Source organism: Nannospalax galili, unplaced genomic scaffold, assembly GCF_000622305.1.
Source record: "Nannospalax galili isolate Female #2095 unplaced genomic scaffold, S.galili_v1.0 scaffold432, whole genome shotgun sequence".
Classification (NCBI taxonomy): domain Eukaryota; kingdom Metazoa; phylum Chordata; class Mammalia; order Rodentia; family Spalacidae; genus Nannospalax; species Nannospalax galili.
In genome coordinates, this window is record NW_008331138.1 from 853,734 (window position 1) to 874,776 (window position 21,043).

General features: G+C 48.2%; 1 protein-coding gene across 6 annotated transcripts in view; it reads right to left on the minus strand.

Annotated features, from left to right (window-relative positions):
• The window catches only part of Zc3h4 (zinc finger CCCH-type containing 4), a 37,027-nt gene extending 19,090 nt beyond the window's left edge, over positions 1 to 17,937 (minus strand). Inside the window, exons 1-2 of one of the 6 annotated variants that reach the window (XM_029558124.1) lie at positions 17,241 to 17,937; positions 15,903 to 16,065 (exon numbers count right to left, since the gene is read on the minus strand). In XM_029558124.1, the coding sequence (XP_029413984.1) occupies positions 15,903 to 16,060 (158 nt within the window). In that variant the 5' untranslated portion in view covers positions 16,061 to 16,065; positions 17,241 to 17,937. Of the gene's footprint in view, positions 1 to 14,133; positions 14,311 to 14,397; positions 14,460 to 15,607; positions 15,730 to 15,902; positions 16,066 to 16,202; positions 16,354 to 17,240 lie in introns of those variants that run through there. The other 5 variants (XM_029558130.1, XM_017795429.2, XM_017795432.2 and 2 more) reach the window with 5 other exon arrangements.
• Positions 17,938 to 21,043: the final 3,106 nt, after the last annotated feature.

The following is a 21,043-nucleotide window of genomic DNA, read 5'->3' on the forward strand; positions in this document are numbered from 1 at the left end:
GCATCTATGGGAGGGAGAAGGTGTCAAGAAGGGAGCAAGTGGGAAAGGAACCCAGTGTTCCAGCCAAACCCAGACACAGTGCAGGAGTTGGTAGCAAGAGAAAAAAACTAAAAAAAAAAAAAAAAAAAAACTAAAAAAAAAAAAAGTGTGCAACCACGGAAGTGTTATGGGTTAGGTTGAACTGGCATAGAGCTGCATTTAATTTGGGGCACTAAAGCTCAAGATTTTTGCCAAAAAATTGAAGTCCCTAAATTCCTCACAAATGACAGCAGAAAGGTTTGTGAGTGAGCATAAGTCCTCTCTACCACAATAGAGGACTAGAAAGAAACTGAGGAAATAGCAAGAGTAAGGGAATGGGAGCCGAGCCTGTCCAGCCCAGCTACTCAGGAGGCTGAGGCAGGAGGATTTCAGTTTCAGGATCAATCTGGGCTATACCCTGGGCAACTCAATGAGACCTGTTCCAAAATATAAAGTACAAAAAGGGCTGGGGCTGTATAGCTCAGTGGTAAAGCACTTGCCTAGTATGTAGAGACCCTAGGGTTCATCCAATCCCTTAACACCTAATACAATAGGCCCAGGACCCAAAAGGCTAACAAAAGAAAGGGGGTAACCCTCCACAGAGGCCTTGTTGAAGAAGAACAGGCAGTTGGAAGCCCCCAAAGGTTTGAAGGGTCTCTGTGGAAAACAACAGCTACTCCTTCCTGAGCCTCTCTGCAGCCCTTTCATAGCCTCAAGAGGTACTTCTTTAATTAATTTCATGCCCAGTTCAAAGGAGTCTGGTCAGGCTTAACAGTCAAGAGGCTGGGTAGATGCCTGGAGGTGGAGGTCAAGGGCAGCACTCAGACAGCCTGCAGGGAACATAGCTCTTTCTGCTGTGTCAAAGGAAAGCAAAGGAGTGACAGTGTGTGCTCCTGGGGTTTCCTTAGGCAGCCTGGTTGTTTTAGGCTGCCCCACCTGCACCACAAGACAGGCAAATTCTGGACCTGGAAAAGGCACAGGGTAGCACTCCTGACAAGTGAGGCACCTTCACGGCTGGACAAACCCAGCAGCACAAGGGCCACCTGACTGGGTAAACAGGTTGGGTCTCAAGCTGTTACTCAGGGGCATGGCAGCTAAGAGGTGATGCCTGGAGCAAACTCACCCTGTGTCCCTGTGGGCAGGCCAAGGCCACACCTTGAGAAACAGGGTGAGGCAGGCAGGGCCCTGGAGAAACATAGGGCTGGAATTTTACCTAAAGGGAAGCTAGAGAGAGCTGTGTGGAAAGGCCAGCATTCCAACCACAGTACCAGGTAGCTAGCTGGCCTTCTCCTCTTCCTACAGTTTCCTTCTAAGAAAAAGGCAGAAGCTCCATGAAATTCAGTCCACTGGCAGCCTCAGATGGCCTCTCACCTAGCCTTACAAAGGGTCCTGCAGCTGGTCTTGCCCGGGATCAGCTGAGGCCATAACCCCATTCCTGCTCTGCAGCTGGCTAGGATAAAGGTACCCTACTGCTAACAAACACCTTGGGAATGTGTGATAAGATTATCCAAGGAACTCATGAACCTTAACATCAAGAATCTTTCTAGAGCCTTTCCTTGCAGAGGCTTCCCCAAAGACTTGACACCTACAAAGACTTTTTAGCCCAACAGGGATCCTCCCCACCAGTGATGCCAACAGCCCCAGACATATCTAGGCTTTCTGAGTCACACATACAACTTTCTACAAAATGGGTGATACAGGCTTAGAACTTTGAGAGTGGAGAGATGCTAAAAACTAGAAATATTCTGAAAATCAAGCTGGACACAATGATACATGCCTATAATCCCACCACTCAGGAGGCTGAGGCAGGAGGATCTTTAGTTTGAGGCCAACCTGGGCTACATAGTAAGATCCGTATCAAATGCCAAAACAATAATAAATGCCAAAATAACAAAAACATAAAAGTTTAATAGTTGACTGTGAACCCATTTGCTTAAGACATGACATATTTGAGCCACAGAACAGAGAAGTCAAACTAACACTGATCTCAAAGCTTCATTCCCACTGGCTAGCTTTCCTAATGCTGGAAAGTGCTATGCATGCTACTGGAGGAGAAAAGTAATCATCAGTCTTACCCAGCTGTGAACCCTGCCAACTACAATAACCACTGCCCTGGCAAGACATGCCCACTGGTGTAATAGTGGCAGAAATGTTACAAAAGTAACTAACCACCTTCTGTTTAGATTTTAAGGCCTGCTCCACAAGATGGAACCCATAACTGGCACTACTACTGTGGCCAAGAACCTATAGTTAGACAGGTACACCCTAGAGAACTCATTATACTATCATTCTGCTAAATGGACAGAATATTAAACTGATGCCTTAATGACTTATCCTACCCATAAATTAGTACATCTCTCAACCCTTATCAGGGAAGCTTCATTTTGCAGTAGACAGAAGTTAACACAGAGACCCACAACTGGTCAATGTGAAGAGAACAAGAGACTTCAGTGTTCAACCCCAAATGGGACATCTAATCACACACCCCTCCCAAGGCTCAGGGATCATTCTGGAAGAGGGAGTGGAAAGACTGTAAGAGCCAGAGGTGGTGGATAAATACAAAGAAACCATGCTTTCCAGCCACAACAGGGCAGCTGCACACAGCTATTATGACAACATGCTCAAGACCTGCACAAGCTTAAACCAGACAAAAATCCCAGCATGAAGGGGGAGGTACCCATGAAATCCCACCCCTGGCTGAGAACTATTGGCAACTGGTAGCTGCTGGAAGAGTCAGTTTCCTTTAAGGGTGTGACCCAGGCCTGGTAGGTCAACCATGCTCTAGGAGCCACAGACCCACACCCAAGAGTATTTGGGCAACTCAATTTGACCAGATGGGCTTTAAAAACAAAACAAAGAGGACCTGAAGTGGCTGGGTTAGGGAGGTGGGGGTGGACCTGAAACAGGGAGGAGGGATGAATATGATCAAAATACATTGAATGAAATTCTCAAAGAATTAATAAAAATATTGTATTTTTAAAACGGGTACTTGGGAAAGCAAAACTGGATGTGTCATTGTGCATCCAAAATGTCCTGCCCTTGAACCCAAAGCCCTAGGACCCTGCCAATGGTTACCCTGAGATGCCCTTCCAGCTAAGAGGCCTGGGTGACTATCAGTCCTTCAGACTGTTCACTAGAAAGAAAAAAGAAAAGGAAATGAAGCCCACTGGGAGAAGGCAGAAATCCCAAGGGCCATTGACAAAAAAAAGGTAGATTTAACCAGTACCACTTTAAGAGGCTGCCAGCAAAATCCATGTCAGAGTGGGATTAAACACCGGGAGCACGCTTAATAGACTGTGACATAGTCCCCCAAGAAAAGTGGGGGGGAGCCCCATTGTGCTAATTGTTTCAATCTAGACCTGCCAAACCCTCTTGAGATGGGCTCAGGGAAGTGCGCTGCAGCCAGGTTGTAGAGCCCGAGTCATTCCCAAGCCTGGATTGGCAGTGCATTCATCCTGCCTGCAACTGGAGTCACTGCCAGGGCCTAAGAACAAGAAACCAGGCCTCCAGGGAGAATGTGTGGCCAGCAGGAAGAAATGGGAGGGAAAGAGGCCTCTAGCAGTCCTGTCTCCAACATCCTAGACAAAGCTTCCAGGGCAGTCAAGTTTCCATTTCTGGAGCTGCCTACCGCTCTTCTTGGGTCAAAGAACACATCTGGATGCCCCGTGTAAGCAACACCCCCTGGTCAATTCCAGGGCTCAGAGCTTGTGGGGCTCTTTATAGCATGGGCTTGGCAAAAACAGTACTCTGTGAAGAGATCAGGTGCTCCCAAGCAGGCTCAGGGATGGGTCTACTTCCTACAGACCAAGTGGCAACCAACCAGCTCTGCCTCTTCCCTAGGTTGGGCTCTTCCTCATCTAGACAATGTGGATAAGTTAGTACCTACCTCCAGGGCAGAAGAGTTAACTGATACACAACAGGCAAAGCCCTGGACCTGGGCAACTACACAGAAAGCAACAGAAAGTAGGACGCCTATAATCCTAGCCCTTGAGATGGAGGCAGGAAGATCAGAAGCTCAAGGTCATTTTTAACTATATAGCAAGCTCGGAGCCAGCCTAGGTTACATGAGATTCTTCTAAAAAAAACCAAACCAATGAGGTCTGAAGGGCTTGGCAGTCAAGAATATTGGCTGCTCTTGCAGAGGACCCAGGTTTAGTTGCCATGGTGGCTTACAACCATAAGTCCAGTCCCACAGCATCCAGGCTTCCATGGGCATTGCACTTACAATGTAGTACATCATAGTACACTTACAAACATGCTTCAAAACACCCATACACATAAAATTAAATAAGTAAAAAAATCCAAAAGGACCACCATAGTGTGACAACACCAGGGTTTCCCACATGGGTAATCCTGAAGGAGTTGGCATGCCACCTGGGGAGCATGCTGTGTAGAAGCCCAACAGCTCCTCTTGGGGGAACACTGCCGACTGCTCCCACTTCATTTGGCCCGTTTGTGATCATCCTCTCTCAACCACTCATGTTGACAAAACTGTCTCCCCTTCAACTAATCTATGTGGATCCACAAAACCTCAGAATGGCTGAACACGGGGAAAAGACAGAGGGAGATCTGACAGAGGAAAGCGGGACTTATCAAGCGTGCAAGGAGGACAAAGGCCCCACAGAGGAATGAAGCTTGTAGCTCAGCAACTCTCTAAATAAGAGGACTAGGCCAAGTTGAAAGGGACTAGGAGCTCGTGGCTCTAAGTTTACCAAAAAAAATAAAAAAGGTAAAAGAAGCAAAACAGAGTGGTTGTTACCTGAAGATCATTAGGCTGCTAGGTTAATGTGAAAGTCAGGGCTATGATCATTAATTACCAGATTCTCAACAAACTACCTAGGTAGGCTCTGAATGACCCATTAACTGGGGACAGAATTACAAAAATTATGAGGAGGCTCTGCCTTTTCAAAAGTTTAACGACACCATCCTAAGTGCAGAAGTCCAGCACCCTGGCCCGATGCTGCAAGACAGTCAGTTACTACGAGCCAAGGTACAGGTTCAATGGGCCTGGGCTTGCACCTCAAAAAGGACCCCACTCCTACACCTTCCCTTGATCTAGGAAGTGGTGGCACAGTCACCAGGAAGTGCACTGAAAGCTTTGAAGAGCTAGGAAAGTCATGAAATAAGCCTCTGCATCTCCCACGTGTTTGTCAGTGTCCTTACTATCCCGTTCATCAATCAGACATCAAGGGGTCTAGGTCACCCTCCCTTGGGCATTTGCAGGCACTGACCATCATAACCTCCTCTGTGATGTCACCCCACCTCCACGGTAACATTCCTGCCTTGTGACAGCCAGCCGAGCCACTGGCACAAACCCCCCACAGGAGAGATGGCCTGACCACCAGCAGCACCCCAAAGTCCTCACAGCAGCCCAAGCCAGACCTATGCCCAAGACCCTCACATGGACCAGAACCACCTAGAGCAGGTGCCATGTGGGGAAATGTGGAACAGTTTGAACTAGAACTGGGCATTTGAGGCAGTAACTAGTTATTGTAATTCTGCTAGTCTCAGGTCATATACAATATAAAAAAAACCCTGATGGAACCCAACACCTATGTCCTTAGGTGTGTCTTCCCTCTTAAATACCTCTCCCTTAATCCTCATGTTTAAAACTGCTATTAAAAATGCCATTTAGGGCTAGAGAGATGGCTCAGCGGTTAAGAACACTGGTTGTCCTTGTAAAAGACCTGGGTTCGAATCCCAGCACCCACACGGCAGCTAACAACTATCCGTAACTCCAGTTCCAGGGGATCCAACAGCCTCTTCTGTCCTCCGCAGGCATTGCAAAACAAGGGTGCACTTACCTACATGCAGGCAATACATGCATACACATTAAAAATGCTTATCCTAGGAAGTCTTCCCACACTCACCGGCTGCCAAACCATCCATAATTCCAGTTCCAGGGGACTCCAATACCTTCTGACCTCCATGGGCACTGCAAACACAGGTACACTTACACACATACAGACAATACACTCAAACGATAAAATAAAAATAATATTTTTTTTAAAAAGGAGGGGGCTGGAGAGATGACTCAGCGGTTAAGTGTATTGACTATTCTTACAGAGGACCCAGGTTCAATTCCCAGTACCCACATGGCGGCTAACAACCATCCTAATTCTAGTTCCACGGGATCTGATGCCCTTTTCTCACCTCCCTGGGCATTGCATGATGGGTTCACTTACATGCATGCAAGCAATACAGTCATAACGCATAATATTTTTAAAAAATAAAATATTTAAAAATAAAAAGACCAAAAGAATTAAAAATAGGGCCGAAGAGATGGCTCAGCAATTAAGAGCACTGGCTGCTCTTGCAGAGGACCCAGGTTTGAGTCCTAGCACCCACATGGCGGCTAACAACTGTCTGTAACTCCAGTTCCAGGGGAGTGCACTTACACACACATGTAGACAATCCACTCAGACACATAAAAAAGCACTTTAAAAAAATTAAAGTCTTTTAAGCCAGACACGGTGACACATGCCTTTAATCTAATCCCAGCAGCCAAAAAGCAGAGGCAGGAAGATCTGTGTGAGTCCCAGCCTAGCTTGGTCTACAGAGTTCCAGGCCAGCTAGGGCTATAGGGAGACTCTGCCTCAACAAAACCAATATGTGTACACACACACACACACACACACAATTTTGAGTCATCCTCAACTACATAGTCTAGGCTACACGAGACACTTTCTCCCAAAACAAAACCAAATGGGCAGGCAAAATGGTGTAAGACTGTGATCTCAGCACTCCAGGCTAGCTTAGGCTACAAAACGGGGGTGGGGGGGGGAGAGACAAGCAATACAAACCCAAAGAGGGAAATTCTAAAGTCCCCTAAGGAAATGGAACACTTGCACCCACAAGTGTGTGGCCCCGACACTGCTGTAGTTCTTATAAGCATAAACCTTGCACAGAGGCTTGTTCAAGCTGGCTGACCAGAAGACTCAGACTAGAGGAACCTCCCAGATGCAAAGTTGCCATTTCCTCTACAGAAGTAACTACTGTTTGACTCCCAGGCTCACAAGTACCCAGCATTAGATGCAGCTCTCCTGGCACATGACCCTCAACAGTGAACCCTTTTCTAGCTACCTCTACAACCAAGCTTCAGATACCTGCAAAGAAGCTGGTTCTCGGCCAGGTTTCTGTTATTCCAGAGAGGAGAGTCTAAAGACTCAGCCTTGCTTATGATTTTCTAGGGGAATCAGTACCCCCAAATACTAGAAACTGAACTCGGGGCCTTGTGCATGCCAGGCAAACACTATACCCACCGAGCTGCAGTCCCAACCCTTGTTTTACTTTTATTTATGTGTATGTGTGTCTGTGCACATGCCCATGGAGGCCAGAGAGGGCAAAAGATCCCCTAGAGCTCGAGGTTGATTGTAAGCCACCTAATCTGGGTGCTGGGAAAGGAACTGGAATCTTCTGGAAGAATAGCAAGTACTCTTAACCGCTCAGTCATCTCCCCAGGCCTTCATTTTACTTTTTGAGACAGGATCTCACTGAGTTGTCCAGGCAGGCCTTCAACAACTGATGTGCATCATCTCAGGCTCCCAAGTAGTTTGCACCTGGGACTGTGGGACTTCCACCATGGCAGCTCAATTAGGTTGCATCTGCCATACATGCAACCAAGACAGAGCATTACCATTTTTCTCCAAAAACAGATGTAGGCCTAGGACTTGAAATTTCTTATGCAGACACACCTAAAGAATCTCTCAGGTGGTGAGATGGCTCAGCAGGTAGAGTGCAGTGTAAGCCTGACCAGCTAAGTTCCATCCCTGGAAGCCATATAAAGGCAGACAGTGAGAACTGAGTCTTCTGACAGCCATACTTAATGCTATGACACACACACACCACACAAAATAATAAATAAAACTTAAAAAGGGGGGAGGCAATGGGGAGTTCTCCTGACTCCCTGTCTGTGGTGGCTCATTCGTGTCATTCCAGCACTTAGAAGACTGAGGCAGAATGACTATTAGCTTGGGGCTAGCCTGGGCTAAACAGTGAGTTCCAGGACAGTCTAGAATACAGAGTAAAACCTTATCTCAAAAACAAACACAAAAAACTCTCTTGAGGAGCTGCAATCATCTGCACATAGCTGTCTGCCTCTCTCCAACCACCTGAGCCCGTAGGCCAGACACAGGCTCACAATCACTGGGAGCTTGCCAGGGGGGACAGGTCCAGCCTGGGTGTGTGCTGGCTCCCTGAGTACACCCTGTCCCAGTTACCACACCCTTTCTGTCAATGTCCCAGATACAGGAAGGATGGAAAATTTCCCAGGTACCTATGAACAAGCTGAATCACTTGACACTCTTGATGAGGTCACAGGGGGAAGGATTAGTAACTAAAACTCATCTTCTAAGTGTTTATCAAAGGCTTCTTATTAGACAAAAAATGTCAGATGCAGATGATGCACAGATGGGGGTGGCCCTGCCAGAAGGCAGCCTCTTAGAAGAGGTGGACACTGGTTTAGGGTTTGATGACTACCCTGATGTCTTCTGTGGTAACAGGGCCTGACTACACTCCTAAGGAAACCTAAACCCTGGTATCTATGAGGAAAGTGAGGGCAATAGTCCAAGCCACCTGCAGTGGACACTCAGATGAGCAACTCAAGCTCCCTTGGATTCTGCCACAGCAGGGATGTGTAGCCGGGATTCATTACTGTGCTGGGACTCAAGAAGCCTCTAGTTACTTCTCATGAATGAAAATCCCATCCACCCAGGCTGGGTAGATGTAGCTCAGTGGTAGAGCACTTTTATGGCATGTTCCTGGCTCTGGGTTCAATTCCCAGTTCCACATAAAGAAAAAAACAGAGAAAGGAAAACCATCTACCTAGGAGTTGAAAAGCCTGGGTCTGGGTCTCTACACTCCCCTGGAGTGAGGTATAAGGATGATGGCACTCCTGCAGACTGTGCGGCTGCGAGTGCTGGCTCTCTCTGGGCCAATTTTTAAGCCTGCATCCGATATCCTGTCACAGGAGTAAAAAAAGACAATGGCTACTACACGCATCATTGTAGTGCAGGGGCCAGCGAACCTGATCAAGGGCCCGAGAGTAATGCTGTCAGCTTTGCAAGCCACACAGTCTCTGTCCCAATATGTCAGCTCTGCCATCTGTTACAGAATGATAAGACAAAAAGGTGTGGCTGTGCCAATACACTGTGCTACAAAAGAATAGGCTGGGTGGTCTGGCTTTGGTGAGGAGCCATAGCTTGCAGACTCCTATACTAGAAGTAGCAGCTTTTCAACTTCTAAAATTTTTTATTTCTTTTTTGCAGAACTGGGGCTGGGAATGGAACCCATGGCCTTGTACATGCTAGGCATGCAAAACACCACTGAGCTACATATCCCCAGTCCACTTCCTGTTTTTGCCAGAGTCTTAAGTTATTCAGGCTGCCTGTGGTACTTACTTGGAGCTCATGCAGGCCTTAAGCTGTGATTTCCCCCTGCCTCAGTTTCCCCAGGAGCTAGGATTACAGCCTGCCCCATAACACCAAGGCTCCACTTCCTGGCCTTCGCTTCTGTCTTCTCCTTTACAATTTGAACAAAAGGCTCAGGAACCTGTATTGAACTATATCCAGCCTTTTCTACCCTCTTCTGTTATTTGTCTAATATGGAGATGAATCAATTAATGGATTTCATATCCCATTCATGACTGGATGCCATGGAATCAAAAGTACTTTACCATACCACACTCAGGAGGCGAACAGAGGAGGACTGCCTGAGTTCAAGCCCAGCCTGGGCTATATAGAATGGGACCCTGTCTCATAAAGGAAGGGAAGAGATGGAGGATGGTACCAGACCCAGGGCAGCCAGAGATGGCGGCTGACACTTTTTGTGACTTGACCTTTCTGTTTCAGTTTCCCAGAAAAGGCTCAAGTTAAAGTGCTAAGGTGAGAAGGAAGCAGCAGGGCAGGATACCCTTTGACCTTTCTACTCATAATGGTGCAGCTGTGCTACAAACCCAGGCCCTGTGTCCAAAACCCAAGGGCTAGTCAGGCATGGTGGCACACATCTATATCCCAGCACTCAGGGGCAGAGGCTTACAGTACATTGAGTCCAGTCTAGTTGGCTACAGTGTTCTAGGCCAGCCAGGGCTACAGTGTGAGACCTTTATACCAACCAAACAAACAAACCCAGAGACTGACTAGGCATAGTGGCTCACATCTGTAACCCCAGCAGTCAGGAGGCTAAGGCCAGGGCATCGCTGTGCATTGTGGTCAATCTAGGATACACAGTGAGACGTTGTCTCGAACAAACAAAACACCAAGACAACCAAGGGCTGGGGATGCAATTCAGTGGTAGAGTAGGTGCAGAGTCCTGAGTTCACCCCCAGCACTGAAAGCAAAACAGAATCAAACATTTCTGTTCCAAGCAAAGTATGGGACAAGCATAGCTGCTGAATAAACAGAACCTTCACAGAATCAGCGGAACTACAAGGGGTCATAGATCCTGGAGCTGGACAGCCGAGACTCTGAGACTCAGAGGGGGAAGGCCTGGTTGAAGCAGAGTGACTAGTGGGGGTGGGGGTGGAGGGTGGCGCTGCATCCCCAGCTTCCTGGTTCTCAGGGGGCCAACCTCAGCTGCAGCGCTGACTCACTCAATTCTCACTGTAACGATGAATACTTGGATGAATACTTGGCAGTACAGCGGGCACTGGCTCAAAACAGCAGGACCATTTTAGCATCTAGCACAAGCACTAAGCGAGAAGTACCACAAGATGGCTTCCACCCACTTTCAGTCCCCACCAGGCTCTTTTCAACTAAGGAAGCTGACAGACCCTGAGAGGCGATATAAGTGCACTTCCTTCAAATGCATGCACCTTCTTGCTTATTTACACACTGGGCTATGAAAGTTCCATTTAAAATTTCTCCCTAGGTAGAACCATAGGTATTCTGTGGGTGCCCCGCAGCACCCATCGGACCACAATTACCCTGAGAAGGAGGCCTTCATGCTCAGGAACACAACCAGGGAGGGCTCAGGCCTGAACTGTCTTAGCCAGTTCCAAATACCTAAGCTCTTTCTTCACATCCTGTTGCCACCTTCAGGGTTCAGAGATCTCACCACTTGCCTGACAATTAGCACAGACACAGCAAGGGAAAACAGACCTGATCTCCTATCCAAGCAATTTGGCTAGGAGAATCTAGCTGCTCCCAACAAACAGCCGGCTAATGAAATCATCCCTGTAACAATGAAGTTGTCAACTAGCACTGACCAGGTCTTCATTTTTTGTCCCCAATTGATAACAATCATCACAATGACCAAGGTGCCTGGAAACAGCAGCATCCCCCTTACCACACAGTATGACCACGCATAAAACATTGCACGGTGTCTTACAGACTGTGTCCCTACAGCATTACCAAAAGCAAAAGAGCTCTGTAGCAGACCAGGCTCAGACACTTGGAAAGCCAGTTCTGTGACTCTGGCTTCCTTTGCACAAGTTCACTTTCTGCCTTAACTTATCCAAACTGGCAACTTGCCCCAGTTATGAGGCCCTAATTATGTCAGACTCTAGACCAGCTAACCAACAGGAGCTCCTAGCCCGATGGGCCAGCTGATCCTGCCAGTCTTTGTAGCAGCTCAGCAAGTACCAATTGCCAGAAAGCTCTGGAACTGTCCTGTTCCCCCTTATGCCAGCTGTACTGCCCCGGTAGTGGCAAGGTACAAGCCAAGCGCCTGGCTCAACTCAAGCCACTGCACTTAAGTTGTGCTCTGTCACTCAGCTTCCCAAAGCAGGGCAGAACCAGATGCACTAGAAGATTCCATCCACAGGGACCATAATTAGGTTCCCTGGAATATGTGGTTTGACTTAAAGCTATCCACGGAGACTTGGAAGCAGTTTCATTAGAGACTTCCCAAGTAGAGGCATTTGGATTCCTGATCCCTGCCTTCTAGGTACTCAATAGCCCCAGAAAACCCAAGTGAAGAACCTGAGGCCACCCTAAGACAGCCCAGCAGGGAAGGGAAAAGACCTAAGAGCAAAGAGCATGGGTGGAGGCCAGGGCCTCGGAAGCTCTTCTAGTCCAGCTAGTCGGAAAGATCCCTGCTCAGGGGCAAACATCCACCTCTGCCAAACATGCCAGGCAGAAAAGTCAGGGCAGCCTTCCTTTCCCAAAAGATCTCCCTTTGGGATTGGATCAGTCTTCCTGGCTACAGCAAAACCACAGGAGTGGTCTACATACTAGCTCTACTTCCAGAAAATTCTGTTTCCTTAAGAATCAAAAATTTAAAGCTTGTAGCAAATGGAAGAAAGCCTATGGAGGAAATAGGACAGACTAGGGGTGAGAAAGCTCTCACAAGGAAATAGTTTTTTTTTCCTTCGGAAGTGTGAATTTGAGGGGAATAAAATAATAAAGGGGCTCTCTGACTTATTTTCATGATCACAACTGACTTTGTTTCTACTGGGGGAGTCCATCTATTTTCAAATTAAACCTTTCACCAAGAGAAAACAAAAACTTAAAAGGCTACATAAGCTTTGCTGTTAAAATCAGGGATTCCCAGTGACACCCTTTTCTTTTTCTTTTGCAACATCCATTAATTCCACTTTTAACTAATACTGGTACATCAGTTTGGGGAGAAAAAAAAGGTAGTACTGTGACATTTCAAAAATAAGGATTATCAAGATAGCTTTGACTTAATTAGTGACTAGGCTTTGTGGACTTCACAGATGAGATTCCTTTGAGAACAAAAGAAAAAAAAGAAAAAAAAAAAAAAAAAAAAAAACCCAACAAACCCTTTGTGGATATGCCTGAGAGTGAGTTTTGGGGAAACATTTTCAAACTCAGTAAATGATTGCTACAATTTTCATTTTCAAAAGGAATTCCATTTCCTTTTAACATTTCATTTTTAAAATTGAAATAAACATTGTTCTACAATTTAGTAATTCTAAACACTTGGAATGGAGGTAAGGGTTATCAGTTAACATCCAGTTTCTGCTCAGGGCTCCTGGAGGGGGAATTTTACACAAGATGGGAAACTTCAAATAACTGCAATTCCTTTTCGGCTGGCCCAGAGCACTGGATAGCGTGTTGAGTTGGTGCTTTAGACGTTTTGTGCAGGAATACTGTTATTTTCTGGAAGCTTCTTCCTCGAATAACTGATTTTACACACATCAGACCACCACTGCACGGCAGTTAAATTGTGAATACATTACCAAAAATAAAACAAGTGGCTTAACTGAACTGCAGTTTACACGGTCCCTGTAGTATGTGTGAATGGGCATCACTTCTAAGGACAGACAGAAGGCAAAAGGCTCTTTTGGAGGGGGACTTAGGTTGTGTTAGAATTCCCTAAGAAAGTACATCAGGGACCAAAAGTGGGCCAGAGGGGAAAAATGGAACTTCCAACATATTTTTGTCTTTTAAGGAAAAACTTATGCTTGTAAAACACATCAGAAGTACAGTGTCTTGTCCTGCAAGTCATTTTTGTTGCTGGTTTTTGTTGTTTTGTCGTTTTTTTTCTTTTTAACTTGTATGTGTAAGATGGGGGGACTGGGAACTGGAGGTGTTCTCTCCAACATGACTGGGCGTGTAACACGTTTACATCAACTTTTCACGGTCAGGCATGTGCTTTCGAACAAAGAGCAGTGGAGACAGGCTGAGGTGGGCTGACAGTTTACAGATTTGGTGCTTAAACAGTACTTTACAAATGACTTGCTCAATTTAAATGTCCATTACCACAAGAAACATTGGGGTAAAATGAGGAAATTGGATCTACTTGAACCAGTCTTTTCTGGGGGAGTGGGGGCTTTAACTTGAATGTAGTATAAACCAAATTCAGTAAGCTTGTCTCCTACACATGGACTTGAAGAGACAAAGCAATGGACTGATTGGCAAAGAGGGATGCCAAGTGCCTGAAAACATTCTGGGCCTTTTCCATAGATTTTTGTCATGTTACAGTAACACTTTTTTTTTTTTTTTGAGAAAACTGTGTACGTCAAATTTTAAAATCATTAAACACTGAAAGGATGTGCAAGTCTAAAAGGGCTCAACAGAGTTAGAATCCTGATTTGAACATAATAAATTCACTCTCAAGCATCACTCTGGTCTAAAGGCGAGGAGGAAAGCAGGCAGGAAAGGGACAAAAAGAGGGAGATAATTGAATTACTCAATAAAAGAGGCTACTTACCATCCCAACCCATTGTAAGACATACACTTCTGACATAAGAGAACTCCTTAGAGGTCGAATAAAGCGTGTAAGCACCTTTGAGTAAAGCACCTGCCCCCAAGAGGGGCCCGGAAGCCCAACATGGGCTTAGAACAGACCTCGGCTAATCTGTTTATTTCCTTGAACTGGAGTCGGGCTGCGAAGGGCTGCGATTCCCAGGACGATACATTTAATTAGAACAAAACAGAAAAAAAAAAAAAAAAAAAAAAATTGTAAAAAGCTCACCAAACTGCTGCACCTGTGTCTTTGAATGTGGGTGGCATTTCTTTTAAAAGGCAAAGTAGGGTCTGTGAAGGAGAAAGGGAAAACGGGAGGTGGGAGTGGGGAGAAGGGGCTGAGACCCCCATCCAGGGGAGGGGTCCGGCTGCAGTTCCCCAGCGGGGAAGCAACGGGGCGGCCATCTGTCCAGAGCATTCTCTTTCCTTCCCCAACCTCTGCAAGACTCGCTTTTCTGCCCACCGAAAGCCACCTTTCCATTTCCAAAACCCACTCTTTAGCAGAGTCAGCCAACCCTGTACCCCAAAGCCTTCTGATCCAGCAGGGGGAAGGGGGCTCCAAACCTCGGTCAGAAAACGTGCCGGGCTGGCCCTATCACCCGCCAGTGAAGGACGTGGGGGAACCCATTTCAGTTAATAATGGGAAAGGGGCGCCCCAATCCGCGCCTTTCCACGGCACACGATCTTTTTTGCTCCCGTGTGAGGGATAGCGCCCCGTTTTACCCGGAAAGAAGGGCGAGTCCCTATAAGAAAGCGGTGGCCAATTTCCTCTCCCATGGAAGGTGGAAAAAGCCTCACCCTCCGCAAAAAAATTAAGTAAATAAATAAATAAAAGACTTAGGGTTAAGGTCCCTCCACCACTGTTACCGACCTACGAAAAGAGAGTTGACCCTAAAAACCACCAGGGTCTTAAAAAAAAAAAAAAAAAAAAAAAAAAAGCAGGGGCTTTCATCAAGAGAGCTGGAGATACACCCCCCCTCCCATTCTGCCTTCCAGGATTACTAGAAAACACCTCCCGCCAAAAAAATAAAGTGCATACGCGCCCCCATCCTAAGAAGCCCCGAATTAGAAGGCCCGGGCAAAAGCGGAGCGAACCCCCACTTTCTGCCTCGGTTAGACTCGGGTGCCTGATCCAGACAGAGCAGGGAAGACCTCCCCCAGGAGAAAGGATACTGCCGGGGACAAGAAGACCCCCAACTCCAAGCCCCTAAGAGCGGGGCTGTGAAGCTGGAGATCCCCCCCCAAAACAAGAGGGTCCGGGGCCCCTCCCCCAAAGCCTGCCCCGAAGCCAGGCGCCGGGCCGCTGACTGCCAGCTCCGGGCGCAAGGGCGGCGGAGGAGCGCGGTGGGCCTCGGCGAGCCCACCCCCTTGGCGGACCGTCCCCAGGGCGGGCGGACAGACGGACGGGCGGGCGCGGGGGTCCGGGGGCGCCTCCTCACCTTCCCCTCAGCATGGCGCCCAAAAAAGACAGAGCGAGAGCGAGGGAGAGCGGGCAAGCGCCGCGAGGGGGGGCAACGCATGAGGCCGGGAGAGAAAGCGAAGCGAGAAAGAGCTAGCAAGCGAGAGACACCCACCGACCCCGCCCTTCCTCCTCCTCCTCCTTCTCCTCCTCCTCCTCCGCGGCCGGGCCCAACATGGCGGCCGTCCCCTTCCTCCTCCTCCTCCTCCTCCTCCTCCTCCTTCCCCCCTCCCCCCCCGGGGGACGCTGCCCCGGCCCAGGCCGGGGGGCCTGACCTGTCGTCAGGGAGCGGGAGGTGGTGGAGGAGGTGCGGGGTGGCCGCGCGGCCGTCGGGGGAACACGGAGGAGGCGAAGGCGTTGATGGCGGCGGCGGCGATGGCGGCGGCGGCGACTCTGATGGCGACGGCGGGGGGGTCCCGGGCGCGGCCTCCATCGTTCCTTTAGGGGGGAGGGGATGTTAATGCACGAAAAAGGACTGCTTGGGCGTGGCGGGAGGGCACACTTAGCTCTCCGGAGCTCCTAATGGGAACTGGGTGTATATAGAGATAGGAATTTTTTTTCGGTTTCGGAATCACCTCTGAGCCGACCTCCGCGTAGGCCGCAAGGCCTAGGCCCCGGCGAGGCCGCCCGCCGCCTGCTTTCTCCGCGGCCCGCCCCTGCGGTCACTCGCTCAGGGGCACGGGACGCTCATGGGGGAGAGGTCCCCGCCCGCCACACATACACTCTCTCTCACACACACACGAACGCCCGCGGGCCCCCGAGACGGGAGACCCCGGGGACACGGACACTGGTGGGTGGTTGGGTGTAATTAGCGCGGATCGCGCGCAACGGAGCAAGCGAGGGGGAAGGGGGAAAAGCGGAGAGCGAGCGAAGGGTAATTTTAAAAAAAATTAGGGAGAGGAGGGAACGGGCTGCGGAGACGGGCCGACTGTCTCTCTGTCTTGTCTGTCTGCCCTAGATGCCCCGGCTACCCGGCCCCCGCCGCGGTCAGGAATTCACACAAAATGGCGACATGACCAAGACGAGCCCAGAGACTGAGGCAGGAAGAAGGGCGAGGAGGGAGGGGGGAACTGAGAGGACGAGGCAGCGTCACGTGGAGGAGAGGGGCAGAGACTGCCCGCCCGAAGGCCGGCGGAAAGAGCCGAAACGCAAGGGCGAGGCGGAGGAGAGGCGGAAAGAGCCGAAAGCAGCTGAGGAAGACCCGGGAGGTTGGAATGAACCGGAAACAGCCGAAGGAGGGTCTGGGCTATTGAAGCCATCAGAAGTCAACCAAAGAACTAAAGAACCAAAGGTGGTCGTGGGGGTGGGTCTAGAGAGGACCGGAAATTGCCGAAGCGGATCGGTATCGGAGGACTTGCGATAATCCGGAAAGAACCCAAACTGGTGGAGGGATCGCGGGCAGGAGGCGGAAGTAGCCGAAAGAGGTCGAGCGGGCACTAATAATGAGAGCGAGTGAGCCGAACGGGTGGGGCTAGAAAGGCGATTAAGTAACTGAGTAAATTACTAAGGGACTAGCCCCGGAGCAAGCGAGAAGAATCGAAAATTGCTAGTTTGAAGGAAGGCGGGAAGAGCCAAAAGTTTTAGGTGGGAGAATGGGAGGGAAAAAATTTAACCGAAAGCTGGAGATCGGTCCCAGGAGTCAGACGTTTCCGAAGAGGGGCTGGAGCAGAGGCGGCCGGTAATGACGTCACTATATACCTCGGCCGGTGACGTCGTCCTGGAGGCGAGTAGGGCGGGGCTTGGTACTGCGAGTGAGGTGGAAACTTTGGGGTGCAAAAAGTACGAAATGTTTTGTCCCTAATACTGGCGTAAGTTGATATTACTATACATCAGTTGTATAAATGTTGACTGACACGGAACACCGAATTGTCTCGGTGCGCTAGGCTTAATTGGTAGTGTGCGTGCCTGTAGCATTCACCAAACCCTGACCCCAGCACCACATACCACAAAAAACGTATTGCACTGGTCCGCACCTTTAATCCCAGCACTTGACAGGTGCGGGCTGGAAGAGCAGAAGTTCAAGGTCATCCTTGACCACAAAGCAAATTAGAGGCCAGCCTGAGATTAATGAGACCTTGTCTGAAATTTGGAATTTTTTTTTAACCAAAACCCCCATCCCCCTGACTCCTAAAACTGTTCAGTACATGGTGGGCAGCAGCATGAGCTTGCCTTTATACCTCTGACCCGAGTTGGAGCCTAAAGACCCACATGGTGGAAAGAATTGACATTCAAAAAGTGTCCTCTGACACATATGCGAATACAATAAATGTAATTTGTTTTGAGGGTTTTTTTTTTGTCTTTTTTGGGGGGGACAGGGTCTCCCTGTAGCCCCAGCTGACCTGGAACTCCCTATGTAGACCAGGCTGGCCTTGAACTCACAGAGATGTTCCCGCTTGTGCCTCCCGAGTGCTGGGATTAAAGGCGTGGACCACCACATCGGCATAATTTAAGTTTATTATTTTATTTTATTTTATTTTTTGGTCTTTTTGAGACAGGGTCTCCCTGTAGCCCCAGCTGTCCTGGAACTCACTATGTAGACCAGGCTGGCCTTGAACTCACAGAGATCCTCCTGCCTCTGCCTCCCGAGTGCTGGGATTAAAGGCGTGCGACACCACGCCCGGCCATAATTTAAGTTTTTTAAGGAAATAAAATTGTTCAATCAATCCTGTTTGCACCCAGGAATCTAGGTTTTTATTCTTTCTACAGTGCCAGCCTCTGTGGTGCGGGCACAACATTTTCATGGAGCTTGCAAATGAAATTTGTTCTAAAGGAGAAAGTGGAGACTAAAACACAAAGGGGGTTGAGATCAGGAACGAGGATTATTGTCAAGGAAGAAGAGAAAGTTCCAGGGAGAGCAAAGCAAATCTCTCATTTCAGCTCTTGAAGAGGCTGGTATCACTTAGATTCCTAGAAGAGAGAATACCTGTACCTTGATGGGAAAGTCATGATGGTCAGGGCCCTCCTGACCTCCTGAAACCCTAGTAAAGGAAATGGAAAAAAGCCATAACTCACCTGAGATAGTTTTTTTGAGGGGGGTAAGGGGTTGGCTGGCTGTATTTTATGACCTCTGTCAGGGCAGGCATCAGTATTCCTGGAAATATTCCCAATAATATGCTTGAAGTTTGATAACATTAAACTTGTTCTGGAAAACTAGTGGTCTATCCAGTTTGAAAGTTAACTGCTTGTGAAGAGCCTCCAGATCTTTAACCAGAGTATCCTTTGGGATGCAATCCCTAATCTAATACAATGTTCCTACAAGAGCAGATCTACTTTTAACTACTGGGCCATCTATCTCTCCAACCCCTTTCACAGAGATCCACCTGCCTCTGCCTCCCAAGTGCTGGGATTAAAGGTGTGAGCTACCACGCCTGGCTCCAGCCTCTTTTTAAAATTTTAATTTAATATGTATCTGCATTGTAAGCCTCAGTGGGTCAGATCCCCTTGAGCTGGAGTTACAGGTGCTTGTGAACTGCCCAACACGGTGCTGGGAACCAAAGTTGGGTCCTCTGGAAGAATAATATAAGCAGACCAAGCTCTTAACCATTTTTTGTTTGGTTTTGGGTTTGGGTTTTTTTTTTTTTTTTTTTTTTTGTTTTTGGGTTTTTTTTTTTTTTTTTTGGTCTTTTTGAGACAGGGTCTCCCTGTAGCCCCAGCTGTCCTGAAACTCACTATGAAGACCAGGCTGGCCTCAAACTCACAGAGATCCACCTGCCTTTGCTTCCCGAGTGCTGGGATTAAAGACATGCACCACCACACCCGGCTTGGTTGTTTTTTAACAGGGTCTCTGTAGTCGGGAATGACCTGAAAGTCACAATGTGAACGAGGGTAGCCTTGATCTCTCAGAGATCCACCTGCCTCTGCCTCTGCCTCCACCTCCCAAGGGCTGGGATTAAAGGCGCACACCACAACAGCGGGCAGGGATATGGTTTTAACTTCCCTCCAGGAATTATCAGCAGTCTTTGGTTGGTTTCTTTAAATAGCTAATAGCTGATTAAATGTCCTCATTTCTTGTTTTGTTTCCTTTGCTATATAACTGAGGTTCTAACTTTTTTCTATTTTTTGAAGTATCTTGCCATGCAGAAAAACACACAACCACCTGGCTTGGTGGACAGGCTTGCACTGCAATCCCAGCACTCAGGAGGCTGGAGCAGGAGGATCATGAGTTCAAGGCCATACTGGGCCACAGATCAGTCAGGAAAGAAAGGAAGGGAGTGAAAAAGGGAGAGAGAGAGGATAAGAGAGGAAGGAAGGAAAGAAGGAGTTGGGGGGGCGGTTTAGAGAGATGGCTCAGTGGCTAAGAGCACTTGCTGCCAAGGCTTACTACCTGAGTTCAATCCCCAGAACCAAAGAGAGAAACCCCTCCAGAAAGTTGTCAACACACACACACTTTGAAGGAGGGGTGGGTCTAACTGATAATTCTAGCACTTGGGAGAAGATACGGGAAGATACAAGAGTTCAAGGTCACTCTTGCTTACAGTGAGTTTGAGGCCAGCCATCCTGGGCTAGATAGTAAGATCTTGTCTAAGCAAACAAACAAGACTCCTTCTGGAAGCACTATTTGAAATAGTCCCTAGCTAGGAGCCACCTACAGGTACATGGATTAACAGAGAATATGCACTGTACTGTATTCCCCATCCCTATCTGCTGTACACATTTTGGGAACCCTGAGTCTCCTGGTTTATGAGACCCAAGCAGCAGAACCATTTGGAATGCATCCAGGACCAGATGGAGAACCTCCCCTTGCGCTGGGCCGCACTAATCTCAGAGATGATGAGTGAAGACAGGCATTTCAACCATAATCCAGGCTGCATACAAGAAAGGCACCAAACAGCACAGCCTTTTTGTTATGTGTGTGAAGGTGAGGGAACAAGTCCCTGCAGCTTGCTTTGTATTTTATATTATAAATAAATGTATTTTAAATATAAATATGTTATTCACACAGGGTCTCCTTCTATAGCCCAGGCTGGTCTCAAATTCCTAAACTTCCTCCCTTGCTAGTACTGGAATTGACAGCTTCGAGCCACTGTTTCTAGAAAAATGTTTTCTTAGGACCTTACATGTGCTAGGCAGTAGCACTGAGTCACATCCCCAGTCCAATGAATTTTTGTTGTTGTTGTGGACTTTTTTGAGACAGGGTATACTGGATAATTTCAGTTGCCAATTTGATATGCCTGGGAAGAGGGGGCCTCAACTGGGGAATTTCCCCTATTAGATTGACCTATGGGTATGTGTAGGAGACATTTTCTTGATTATTGAGTGATGTGAGAGGGTTCAGCCCACTGTGGGCATGGGCAGGCAATGCCACTCCTGGGCAGGTGGTCATGAGTTGTATAAGAAAGCAAGCCGGGGGCCAGGCGTGGTGGTGCACATCTTTAATCCCAGCACTAGGGAGGCAGAGGCAGGTGAATCTCTGTGA